This window comes from Chelonia mydas, chromosome 12 (genome assembly GCF_015237465.2).
Source record: "Chelonia mydas isolate rCheMyd1 chromosome 12, rCheMyd1.pri.v2, whole genome shotgun sequence".
Taxonomy (NCBI): Eukaryota; Metazoa; Chordata; order Testudines; family Cheloniidae; genus Chelonia; species Chelonia mydas.
Window position 1 is genome coordinate 26,583,241 of NC_051252.2, and position 14,216 is coordinate 26,597,456.

General features: G+C 37.5%; 1 protein-coding gene across 2 annotated transcripts in view; it reads left to right on the plus strand.

Annotated features, from left to right (window-relative positions):
- The window catches only part of CDH11 (cadherin 11), a 109,635-nt gene that overhangs the window by 91,023 nt on the left and 4,396 nt on the right, over positions 1–14,216 (plus strand). For both annotated transcript variants that reach the window (XM_037877846.2, XM_007058623.4), the window contains exons 8-11: positions 3,404–3,657; positions 4,647–4,783; positions 4,979–5,100; positions 5,976–6,093. In XM_037877846.2, the coding sequence (XP_037733774.1) occupies positions 3,404–3,657; positions 4,647–4,783; positions 4,979–5,100; positions 5,976–6,093 (631 nt within the window). The remainder of the gene's footprint in view (positions 1–3,403; positions 3,658–4,646; positions 4,784–4,978; positions 5,101–5,975; positions 6,094–14,216) is intronic.

Consider the following 14,216-nt stretch of genomic DNA (forward strand, 5'->3'; position numbering starts at 1 on the left):
AAAGGGTAACATTGGGGTGTGGTGTGTGCGGACAATGGGCATTTTTGAGGCGATATGGGCTTAAGTGTGATCCTCTGCATTCATGAGGCACTTTGCTACTTTACTTGGGAGCGGGGGGTGGGGGGACAAGAAGCAGCATCTCATTAGTTGGGGATCATATTCCATGAACTCCCTGTTTTGCTTTTCACCTTTTGCTTTCTTCACCGTGCAGCTGTGCTGTGCTAGATCAAACCCCAAATGTCTGCTTTGTGTAGGAAGAATTGAGCAGTTATCTACAGAATATTTCTTACCTCTGACCCAATCCTAGGTCAATTTCATGAGGGACTTGAGTAACATTAGTTCACCCTGGAACTTTTCCCAAAATGGGTACATAGATCAGGGAGAAGGGGCTCTTGTAAATATTGCCATGACACAGAAGTGCCAGCACAATAAAGTCTCAACTATAACAAGAGTATGCAATTGTTAGAAAATCAGTTAACCTCTAGTACAGCAACACTGTATCACAAAGTGCATACCTGTAATCAAACAAACAAGCACACACACACAAAACGCAAATAAATCAACACCCTGTTTTATTTATGTATACAATTTCCTGTCTCTCAAGCCAATACAAAATGTATAGGGCTCACTCCTGTGACGTGAGGAACAGTCCTGTGATTTGCTGAGTGCTCTCAACTCCTGCTACCTTCAATGGAAGTTGAGGGTGCTGATCACCTCACAGGAGGTGCTCAGCATTTAGCAAAGGATCTGGCCCATAAAGACTGATGCATGACTGTTTATTTCTAATGCCAGAGAGGAAGCAGATCTGAAATCCCTCTCCACACCATTCCCGTACCCAACCTTCTAGTTAATGGAATTTAACCCCATGCTTTGGGCCTACCAGTCTTGAAGAGTCTCTCTAAGATCCCAGTCAAGCAGGCCTCAGTCAGGGGTGTTTGCATATCCATAGTCCATACTGAGATAATGAAACATATATGTACATACACACACACATATACACACATACAGTGAGAGAGGTACAAAGTTAACATCACTAAATATATGGATAACAATATTGGTTGATACTGATAGCTGAATATGAACATATTGATTACTTTGGTACGCTACTTTTTTCAAAAGTGAGCATCCTTATAGACATCCTATTCTCTGATCTGCTCTCATGTATGATCTCAAATGCTGAAGAACTTATGCAGTATATTTCTAATACATCAGATGACATCGTTGGAAGTGCATTGACAACATTTTAGTACAAATGTACATTTCCTTTTTTCCTCATAGATGACTGTATATAAGCTAACATGTATATCTGTCATTTTCTGTTTATAACATCTCTTCAGAATTAACCATTCTAATTTTTTTTCAAACAACTTCTGTGGTTTTTATCTGATTATCACCTCATTTTTGATAGTCTAATTAAGTCTTTGTCATTTGGGTAAAAAGACTGTAGGTTTTTTTGACAAGCAGTATATTAGATACGTATATGGCCCTTTTTACCATGCTATCTGAGTGTCTCACAGTCTTTCATGTATTATCCCCAGAGCACCCTGTGGTAACACAACTGTCCTCATTTTACAGATAGGGAACTGATACACAGAATGCTAAGAGACTAGCACAAGTTCACACAGAAAGTCTGTAGCAGAGCAGGGAATTGACCCTGATTCTCTTAAATCCCAGACTAGCACCCGCACCATGGGCCCATCCTTCCTCGCTCTGCTGGTTAAGATCTATTCACCATGTTCTAAGGAGGATACTGTGCATTTTGATGTGGTTCTCCCATTTTGGGTCTTAACCTCTGTTTGTGGGATCCATGTTCTTTGATTTGAACATGTGGGAGAGGTGCAGGTCTTCTCCTGGTCTGTTGGTAAAGATTATCCATATCTATTTCTTGGAGATGGTTCTTTGCTTTTGAGATGGTGAAGCAGTCACTGCTCAGAATACTGGTAGTTATTGCACTGCTGTGATGTTTTTTGATTGCTCATTGTTTTAATAGTTCTTCAATAACTGAGTTTGTACTCCTTTTTTTGCAGTAGCTGGTATGCTATCACTGCCTGCAGTCCATTCTATGCTGTTAGCATAGTTTGATAGCCATAGTTGGCACCTGTCTCTCAGACATTTAAGGACATAACCATATTCTGGCTTACGATACTGAAGCATTGCAATCTCTCTGTCAGTGACAAATTGCAGGTACACCATAGCTAGGATCGGTCATCTGAAACATGGAGAATAATTCCTACCTCACAGGCTGTGGTGAGGCTTATTCCCTTCATATTGCTAAAGTGCTCAGATATCCTTGGATGGAAGACCTATAGAAGTTGAAAGAATAATCTTCACACTTTCCCCACCATTATGTGTATAATATTTATTCATTAATTGTTATTTCCTATTTACTTTTTGAAAAGTGGTTGTTCAGTAGATGAGTTAGAAAGACACTATGCCAAATACAAGTGTAATTCTATTACAATACTAATCATCAACTTGAACTCACATAATTTATTCACTATGTCATATGACTCACATCAACCTCTCTTTCCTTCATATGGGCCAGATCCTGAGCCTTCCTATGGCCATTGGGTGCCAGCTCACCACCACACAGTGTCCATAAAACCGACACATCCAACTTCTGGAGGATTCTTCCACAGTGAGGAAATTCCTAGTTGGTGTGGGGCCACTATAGCACCTCCTATGCTATCCTCTGACTTTAATGTATGAACATAGAAGGCATGTCTCAAGTAAAAGGGCCAGTTCTGGATCTTTGATTCAGCCCCTAGTGCAGGCATAGTCAATAGGTGGATCATTGGCCAAAGCGGGATTTTGAACATACCATAAAATCCTTTTATTTACTTATTATTATTATTATTATTATTATTATTTTATCTTGAGTCTGGACCTTGACTGAGAAATTTGGACCTTGACAAAAAATAATTGATCACCCTGCTCTAAAGTAGGCCCCCTTCCAACTGTCCCCAAGGGACTGCCTGCTAGCTGGGGATAGGCAGAGCGCAGCATGCTCCAGACACATCCCTTCCTTACTGCTCCTTGCCCCAACATGCTCTCTGTGTTGGGGCTCTAGTTGGAGTAGCAGCAGGGACTCCCTGCTGCTGGAGGACTCCCCAGCTGATGAGATGTGGGTGGTTTCCTAAGCAGTACAACAGGCACAGGGCATGGTAGGGAATCTGGCCCAGTATGTTGAGTTTTTTTCTCTCCTGTAGATGTAGTGGGTAGCGCCTCACTTTGAGTATTTAGCACATTTTGAAGGCCTCAGACTTTTGAGTCTTTGCATATTAAGTGCTATGCACACATCTGATTTATAGGGATTCTGCTATCACAATCTAAGGAACTAGCTTTTACATTTCAGTGTTGTTGGCACTGTACAACTGATGCATCATCCTCTTATTTCTTACAGCTCCTAGATTTTGAAACCAAAAAGTCCTACAGTCTGAAGGTAGAGGCAGCCAATGTACATATTGATCCTAAGTTCATCAGCAATGGACCATTCAAGGATACTGTAACTGTAAAGGTAGCAGTTGAGGATGCTGATGAGCCACCCATATTTTTAGCACCAAGTTATATTCTTGAAGTACAAGAGAACGCGGCAGCTGGTTCTGTTGTTGGGAGAGTACATGCCAAAGACCCTGATGCTGCAAATAAACCTATAAGGTACACTTTATTAATCTAGTCCTATTGTTTATATGGAGATAAACAAGGTAACTTTTTAGTTAATATGATGTAATGGTACCTAGTCAATTATTTTCTTTTATTTGCATGTATCTTTTCATAGCTATTCATTTTGCACATTTTCTCATGTTTAGGACATATTTAATGTACAATTTGTTATAGCTATGTCTGTCTGCATACCAACTCACATTGGTCACTATTACAAGGTATATTTACTACAATATTATCAAAGACATAAATTTTTCAATAAAGTTAGAATAGAAATAGTGTGGTTACTAAGGTCAACTGTTAACTTTTTATGACAACCACTATGTGTCTTTGCATATATGTACATACACACACACAGATGTACACATACAGTGAGAGAGGTATAAAGTAGCATTTGCTGTGTGTTTTTTCTGGTGTCATCTTGCTACTATTAACTAAGATATGAAGCTATTTAAAATGCTTTGTTGTCATAACATATGCTCCAAATAGTTGCAAAGTGAAGGTCTGAAAGCCATAGTAAAACAGACTGTTGTATAAGAATAAAGAGACGTTTAGTAAATCAATTAAAAATTTTAAATAATCTAGGAAATGATAAATTCTACAATGCTCTCAGTGTTCTGAAAATTAAAAGAAATAAATATGGAACAGGTGGAAAATATAAATATCCCCATACAAATTAAAGGAATTTAGACACTTTTCAAAGGTTATCATTTAAGGTCTTCAAAGAATAGATGCTTTTATTATCTATACTATATAAGAACTTGAGAGTGCAAAATGCCTCTGCTACATAGATATTAATAAATAATGGAAATATATTTCCATTAAAAAGTTGCTTGATAAATTCCATTAATATGTCCATCTTGCAAACATGCTACTGAAAAACTATATTAACATAATATGAAAATATACCGTTGAACAAACACTGAAACATCAGGCTGCAAAGTAATTCTTTTGTCTAATACCCAATTTTCATCTCCTTCAAGGTATTCAATTGATCGTCACACTGACCTTGAAAGATATTTTAGTATCGATCTAGAAGATGGTTACATTAAGACCATAAAAACTCTGGATAGGGAAGAAATTGCTTGGCATAACATCTCTGTCTGTGCAAATGAAGTCCGTAAGTATTCCACAGAGGATTTCAACTCGATGATATAAATACTATACTCCTCACATTGTTTATGTGGGGTATAACAGCTGGAATAATAAAAAGCGGGAATAATTTGTTTTTGGTTCTTTCTTTTTTTAACTTTAATAAAAGTATTACAGCTTTGTTTTGTCTCCATTTTGTTTTGTTCTTCACTTATTCTTATAGGCAAAGAACATCCGAAAGCCAAAGTTCCTGTAGCAATTAAGGTCCTTGATGTCAATGACAATGCTCCAAAATTTGCATCAACCTATGAAGCATTTATTTGTGAAAATGCTCAGAGCAACCAGGTATCCGCTGTTTGTTACATTCCCCTGATAGGGGAAGTTCTTTATTCCTGGGTTGGAGCTCAGTTTTGTATGGAAGTTGGAAGCTGGGTTGCTATTTTTAAGTTTGGGCAAAGGTGCCTAGGGCAAATAGAGAGGCACTTCTTTGTATTTGACATCAAAATTGAAATAAATTAATGTGTGGGTGCACGCACATGCACACAGACTACATTTCAAGGTTTGAGTTTTGGCTGGCCATGGCCACAGGTGTATACCAGCAAACTTACAGTAGAAGCAAGGGTAGAAGTTAGTTTTTGCAATCATGGGCACACATCAAATATTGGAGAGACACTCTGTCTTCTATGACGGAAGCATAGAGTGGTGCTTTCAAGGTGTAGCCCACAAATGTATCCATTCATATCCTGTGTATGTATTATCCTAGTGCAGATTATTCCTACTGCTAGGAGTAGCTTGTGCAAAGAATTACCTCAAATTAGGAGTATGAATTATTTTATTAACACTACTTTTGTTGTCTATATGTTTCCAGTTTGGGGGAGGGTGGGAGAATGAGGTTATGCTGTTTCCTCAGACCTGCCCACATTTGAGCTCAATATATATGTGTATATATATATATATATATATATATATATATATATGTGTGTGTGTGTGTGTGTATATATATATATATATAAACATTTGCATTGACTAAATATAGTAACAGAAATAGTTGTCTGTTTGAGCTTTATACCCATTGAATATTTATGAGAATAAATGATGTTTTTTCTTTCTTTTCCCTTTGGCTCTCAAAATTAACAATATTGAAAAAAAATATATTTGAATGCAATATATTATGTACCGAACAAAGGCATATTTGTTTACAAGCTACCTTTCTTTTACAGCCATTTATTACAATTACTGCTGATGACAAGGATGATACAGCCAATGGACCGAGATTTATCTTCAGTTTGCCACCTGAAATTATTCACAATCCAAATTTTACGCTCAGAGACAACAGAGGTTTGTATCAAGGTTCGCCATATATTAGTGTTCAGAGCAGCGAAAGTAGAAAACATGTGGGTATTATAATTTTATAGAGCAGTATTTTCATTAACTGTGACTGACTGCTTTTGAGAGTTTTGCAAAAAAAGCAGAAAATATAACTGATAGAGACATTCTTTGGAATAATTTAGTGCATGTTCACTGGCCTTCAGATTCATAAATATATTTTGTAAATTACATGATGCTTTATATGATAAATGCATTGGCATTACAGCCACAAGAACGAGCAATAAACAGAAGATTCACAATTCTATTAGTTAAAGGTAATAGGTAGTCCACAACTTTAGGAATTCACTGTGACCCATACTGGGCTTGGCATGGGCCCTAGGTTCAGTTGTGGGGGAGGGTATGGGTTGATGTTTTTGATTCAGTTGTGTTTGTCAATTTGTGGATGTCTTGGGCTTTAAATACCAGTAAAAACCCTGCCACGGCAAGCTTGTCTGGGGGGAGGGGAGTGCAGATCCAGTTTTTCAGTCTGATTCATTATCTAGATGAGGACCAGTCACAAAATCCAGCTTCTACGTCCAACCTCCAATGCACAAAATGTGGGATGTTTTTGTATCCACATTAGCCACAATAAGATGAGAGAAATCCTCAGGAGCCAGGTATTAGTAACCTATTCTTTCCACAATCCCACATAATCTCCCAGTGTGACACCATCAGTCCTGGACTAGCAATGTGACCCCTAACAAACACTCCATGGGAAGGTTGTGGAAGGAGGGGAGAGAGAAACAGAACAAAGTCACATCCAGTCTTTATAAATATCTCTATGCTAATTGCTTAATTACAATAGTGCACAGAGCATAATACATTTGTAATAATAAGTATTTAGCAAATTCATTTTAACATGGTAATTTCCTTGTAAAAGCAAAATTGTTCAAACTTACAGGAAACTGTTTATTAAAAATGAGCTTTAATACTTGAGAAGAAACTTGCTTGTTTCCCAAATTCTGATCTCAATTGCACTGCTTTAAATGATGAAGCGAGCAGAATTACTCCAGATTGACATCAGGATAAAAGAGAACAGAGTCTGATTACTTACATCCAACATGAACTTTTTATCTCAAATGTTATAATATTTACAAAACTTCCTGTATTATTTTGGCATGATTTCTTCCTTTCTGAACACTGAAGAAAAAGATAAGTACTATCAGAACTCCCTGACCAAATTTCTGATGCATTTTTTTTAAAAGTAATACGAATATCTACATCTAGGTTCCTCAACATAGCAATTGTAAACTCAAATGAAGTGAGTAAAGGACCCCATAGAAAGTTGTATTTACTTTCCTTTATTTAAAAAAGGCAAGAAAAAAAAGAGCATACAATTAGTTTGAAGCATATATTTTAAAGAAAAAATAAGTAAATCAATAAAAAGAAAATGAAAATGTGCTCTTTTCCTTCTAGGCTATGTTTCACCATGAAAGATATTTTAGGGGCAGTATATCAACCAAGGCTAGAGTGCATAGAAAGATAATGAATTAGCCTTTCACCTTGGGAGACCTAGCTTCAAACTAAGATTAGAAGTGAGTTTGGTAATATCAGCTAAATCTCTAATGGATATTAGTGTGTATCAGAAACCCACCACACAGTTTGGCACCATTTGGCATAACTTGCAGTCTATTCAAGAGAGGTTCGGTACTAATATTGCAGGGGCATCCCATGTCAGAGATACATTGAAACAGCTTCAGGGGAAGTTAGCATAGTCTCTGGTTTGAGCCAGTTCTATTAGTCCTTCATTTCTACAAGCATCAAAGTAATCTTTCTTTCTTTCCTTTTTTTTTCCTTTTAATGAAAAAGTTATCCCAGATAAATAAGGGTTTTATAATGGAAATGCAGATAGTCCACTGAATACTGTGCCTGTATATGACACCATTGCAATACATTATTTCAACAAGACAATGATGTTTTAGGTCACTTGAATCTCTGTCCATATACTTCTATTTTAGAAAGGATACATAGTATAATGAAATCCTTCCTTCATTTTACTTTTTCATACTTTACTGTCTCTCCATCATTTTCATACATTCCTTAATTTATTCATGTAAATTTTATAAGACAAATTGAACAGAATGGTTAATTTAACTCTTTTCTGATTAAAAAAGGTGGAGTTAGAGATGAAAGTGAAAAACTTAAAATTGTACTTCTGGATAGTAAACCTTTTCAGAGTGTGTTACAATTTGCAAGTCAAATAACTTATGTAACCATTTAAAATTTCTTTTTTCATTTGTAAATCAGAGTAATCTTTGTATCATGCCACCTCTTTCACAGGGAATTGCTAGTTTCAAAGAAAAAATGGCTTTATTAACTTTGGAGAACAGTTAATGAAAACTCCAATGTTTAGGTCTATCACAGAACTTTAAAGTGAATACAGTCCTATAATTATCGTTTAATACAGTTTCTTTCTACTGACTCCAAAAAGTAATTACATATTGCAGTAATCCAGAAAAAAGTAATCACATTCTACATCCCATTAAAAGCCTTCTGTGTTACCAAGTTTTTCAGCTCAGGCTATTTTCCATAGAAAACATGAGATAATGGGGTATCTCATGCTATGATACAGCATCAAATTACTTTTGCTCTGAGTGTTTACTTATATTATACCATGTAAATAAACAATACTTTATTTTCCCAGACTGTGTATATGTTTGGTGGCCAATCCTACTTCCGCTGAAGTCAGTGTGTGTTTAGAAATTGACTTCAAAAAAAGCAGTAGCCAGTCCATGATATTTTAAAAAGAAAAAAGTGACAGATTATTAATAGACGTGTTTCCTTATTTTAATCCCAGCTCCATCCTGCATTGAGGTATTGTTAGGCAGAGTTTCACCCTGTGCAGAGTCAAGCACAAAGCCAGTTGGTCTGAAACTGGTGCATTGGCCTTATGTTGGGCCCTTTACACGTGGGGGAATTTCCTCTTAATGCTTGCCACTGATGGGATATAATGTTCTGGAATGTACAAATATAAGATATGACTTTTGGAAGACTCATGGTCCAGTTCTGCTGCCACAGAAGGAGGTGGCTACCTCCCTTTTATTTCAATGGCAACATGCTCTGATCTTCAGTGCCACATGTCTGATCAATGGGTTTTGAGGCCCTCAGTAATAGACATGGGCTCCAGTGCAATTCTCCTTTGTTTCTTACCATGGAATTTTACTCAGTAATAATCACTGCCTGATACAGATTCTAGGCAGTTACAACCTGAAGTCTGTTTGGTCTTCCCTGCTCTGTCAACACTTTCACCTCTGGTGCAGCAGTTCGCAATGCTCACTCTGCAATAAGCTTCTGTTATGAAACTATTTGCTTTTCTGGGTGTGCATATAAACAACATAATAGAAACCAAGCAACAGCTACCTTCATGGAGAAAGAAATTTCGAAAGCTTTGGTAAGACCGCAAGAAGCAAAGAAGAAAATCAAAACTGGAAAAATAAATATTGGTTGATATGGTAAAATTTTATCTGTGAATGCCTGCCATTTCATAAAGAGCATTGGTGATCTATTCACCTGAAGTAATATCTAGCTAGAGGGATTCTCCAGAGCATAACAACCGGAAAAATGAAAACATATATGTTCCAGAATGGACTGCAAAGATATTTGGGATGGATGTTTTCCTCCCTCTGTAATGTGTTGTGGCACATTCTAGTCCTTCAAATTGCCAGCCAAGCAGCTGCAATATGGTTCTTGCAGAATGAGTAAAGAATCCAACTTTAACCTGGCATGGATATTTAACGTCCGTTTCTCATCCTAATACCATTTACTCGGATTACAGTTAGGCTCTGTTTTGGAATCAAAGAGCATGAAAATGATGAAAAAGCGAGGATGAAACTATTACACTGGATTATATGTTACCTTTATCCTGAGAGGTTAAGGTTTTGTTGTCTCCTATGGACATTATATTGTTTCTGGATATGAGAGTTGGTCACAAGTAGAGCAGAGGAAGAAGTGACTGGTAGTGGACTTTATAATATTTCACATGGTGTTTTTGAGTGGCTTTCCTTTTTGTCTGTTAAAAAAATATTTAAAAGAGCATCAGAGTTTTCCTAAATCCCTAGTGTGTGGCTCCCAGTATAGTTTTGAAAACTATTTTGATGAGGCATTACTGTATCTTTGAGTTATTTTAAGCATTCACTCAATTCTTTTATGAAACTTGCAAATTCCAAATCTTTGCTTTTGATCACTGGTCAAATATGGAAAAACATAAGATTGCATAAATTGTCTGAGACGTTGTTTGTTTTCTGCTAAGTAAGAAGTAACTAAGTCTAAACAATTCACATTATGACATACTAGGGAAAGGAGATTTAGGCTTGCTTGGGGTTAGGCAGATCTGTTTGGTAATTAAATTGTTGTGATCTTGGCATTAGGTAATCAAATCAGAAAAGTAATGAGACAATCAGGTGTTATCAGTTGTCAGAGTTTTGATTGTCCACAGGGTACCATTTTGGCATTTGCTCAGGTTGGAAGCAGGGCTCTTAAAGTCTCTTCTGTCCTGTTTCTGGAATCTCGGGGCAACTGCATCCACTGAAGGAGAGGTACCCCTCTTGCCTCCCCCCGCCCCATCCATCAGTCTGCAAGCTCTTTCACCATGAAGATGATCTGACATCTTGTGAGCTTTTATTTGGTTGCTTGAGAAGAATTGGACTATTATTCCTAGTGTGGAAAATACTGTACATTAGACTAAATATTAGTTGATACTTTTTTAGACTAAAAAATGAAAAAAGGAGTTAAACAAGGCTGATACACATCGGATACCACATTTCAACTGACAGCAAATTGTTATGACCACATTCTAACCCCATGAAATTTTAAGACTATTACACAGACACTGCCACTAATAAAATGATAAAGTGTAAATATTTTGCAGCACTAATGAGCTCTGAAATGGATTAAACAGTATCTACCAAAGCTACGAATACTAAAAAAAAAATCAGACCTTGTATTTGTACATCTTTGTTCATGATTTTCTTCTTTGACAGGGTAACTGTGGATAGGTGGAATATGGTGGACATAATATACCCAGACTTTAGCAAGGCTTTTGACACAGTCCCACAGGGCATTCTGAAAAGAAAGCTGGAGAAATATGGGCTTGGTGGAACTACCATTAAGTGGATACATAATTGGTTAGACAACCATAAACAATGAGTAACTATTAATGGAATGACAGCAGATTGGAAGTAGGTCTCAAGTGGGGTTCCACAGGTATCTATTCTGGGTCTGGTGTTGCTTAGTGTCTTTGTTAATGTCCTGGATGTAGGAATAGAGAGCATACTGATTAGATTTGCAAATGACACAAGGATAGATGGGGTTGCCAACATTTTAGATGATAGAATTAAAGTCAAAGGGATCTTTATAAATTGGATAACTGGGCTACAGACAACAAAGTGAAATTCAACACAGACAAATGTAAGGTGCTACAGTTCGGGAAGAAAAATGAAACACACAAGTACAGAATGGGGGGATAGCTGGCTTGGCAGCAGCACTGCTGAGAAGGCTTTGGGATTTGTGATGGATCACAACCTCAACATGAGTCAACAGCGTGATGCTGTTGCAAAAAGGGCAAATGCAATGTTGAGTTGCATTAACACAAGCATAGTGTGCAAGTCATGGGAGGTGGTAATACCACTCTGTTCGGTGCTGGTTAGGCCTCAGCTGGAGTACTGTGTCCAATTTTGGTCACCAATGTATAGAAAGGATGTAGAGAAACTGGAAAGGATCCAGGGGCGAGTGACAAAGATGATCAGAGGGATGGAATGCAAGCCGCATGAGCAAAGACTGAAGGAGCTGTGTATGTTTAGTTTGGAAAAGAGGAGATTAATGGGGGACATGATAGTGGTCTTCAAATACTTAAAAGGCTGCCATAAAAAAAGATGGAGAATTTTTTTTTTCCTTTGCAGAGGGCAGAACGAGAGGCAATAGGTTCAAACTATAGCATAGAAGATTTAGATTAAAGCTGAGGAAAAACTTTCTAACAGTAAGAACAGTATGACAGGGGAACAGACTGCCTAGGGAAGTCATGGAATCTCCTTCACTGAAGGTTTTCAAAAGGAGTCCATACTAGCCATCTGTCTTGGATGGTTTAGACACAACAAATCCTGCATCTTGGCAGAGTGTTAAACTATATGACCCTTGTGGTTCCTTCTATCCCTGTGGGTCTATGATTCTATGATCTTCTCCGTCTCAAGCAAAACATTACCACCCAGTTACTGTCAAAATTCAAAACTATCGTGCTGTTTTATAATACAGTCAGATTTCCAGAGAGCTGGGGTGAAGTCCATATTAGGTCCAGATATGTCCCTAACCTCCCACAGATTCCAACATATCCACCAGGTTTGGGGTGGCAGCAAACATTGTTCAACACATGGGACAATGTGGGGAGATTTCTACAGGGAAGTCCTCATGGAGATTTTTTTTCCAAAATGTCCCCCTGCATGGGCTTTGAATGTAGGAGGCAAGATTCTGCCCCATTAGGTCTAATTTATTCACAGGTTTCTCTGGAAATAACATTGGTCAGATCATTAAAAGAAGTTTTATGAATCACATTATTCTGGAATTTATGCAGAGTTTTCAGTAGGAAAAGGATTTGTACCACCCTGCTGAATCCCAAAGCAGCAGCAAAATGGATGGCATAGAAGGTGACTAACCTGTCCTGATTAAAAAAGAAGACTAAAAGAATCATCCTATTTTCATTTTTCTTTCCTTTTGGAAAAGTGAGAAACAGTGAGAAGTGAGAAGTGAAGACGTTTGGATAAAGTGAGAGCTGAGTTGAACATTAACCAAACCAAACTTTTCCGGGGATCTGAAAAAGCTGGATAAAATTTCTCCTTCCACTCACCTCAGTGTTTTTGAGTTTTGAGTGTCCTGGGTCTGGCAGCCCAAGAAATGCCAGAGAGAAGCACTGTTCTTGTTTTTCATAGTATTTCCTGTCTGACCAGAAACAGGAAACACTGGAAAACTCATCATAAGGCCTCCTTTTACATACTCTCCTGCCTAATTTTTTTGTCCTAAGGAATTTGAATAAACATCCAAACACTTATCCAAACTGAAACTTGGATAAAGAGGAAAGTAAGAAGCAAGTTTTCAGTGTAATGTATGGCTTCAAACCCACTTAAAATTGTTAATTTTTTAGCATCATTGTGTAATTCACTGTGTGTGTTCAAGCATTTTATAGGGGGCCTGGCTCAGCAATCAAGTCGCACTTCCCATCAGTACCTGGCCCAAGCGGGGAAACTAATGATCCAAGCAGTAGACCAAATTCAGTGATGAACCTTGGTCACGTGCCACCCAAGGCACGGTGCACATACACTAAGAAGCATCTTATATCAATATACACTTTCAAGGTTTCTGGGATCAGAGTGCTGAGGAGATGTTGATTGTCAAAATATTGTTTAGTTAAATATGTTCTAGTGAAATGGCCTTGTGGAATATCAGGGACCAATTCTGCCGTGAGATATTGTGTGCATATTCCTTTGATTTCAGTGGGAATTGCACTCCTATAAGAATATCTTTGGGCAAAATCTTTATAAAATCTAATCTTTATAATTCTGTAAGGTGATAGCCTGAGTACAAAGGACCTGATACTAAGTTCACGGATTGGCTTTGGGTCAAGCTCAGAATCAGCATAGGTACAATGTCAAGGCCTAATTCTACAGATGTTTACTACTTGGCACAGTACTGTGAATTGCCCAGTGGGGTCCATTATGGCTACTCTTTATACTGAGCACCACGACCAGCAGTAATTGTTTGTATGATCGGATCCTTTTTTTTTTTTTTTTGGTCATGAATGCTGTTTTTAGCAAGTACTCACTGTTGCAGAAAACATGTGAATTGCTGGTGTATATGTTCCTAATAATCTAAGCATTCAGCAGTATCTGCAACCTCTTTTAAATTGTCATAAATACTCTTGCCTTATAAATAAATGCTTTGATTTTCCTTTTGGCGCTCTATTCCCTTATGATAGACCATTAAAAGGTGAACACAGATATACAGAAATTGTAAATGAGAGTAAATTTAAGCAGAAAAATAAATGTGAAATGCAACCAAAAAAGGCTGGGTGTGTATTGTACTCTTTGTATTCCGTATCACACCCTGGA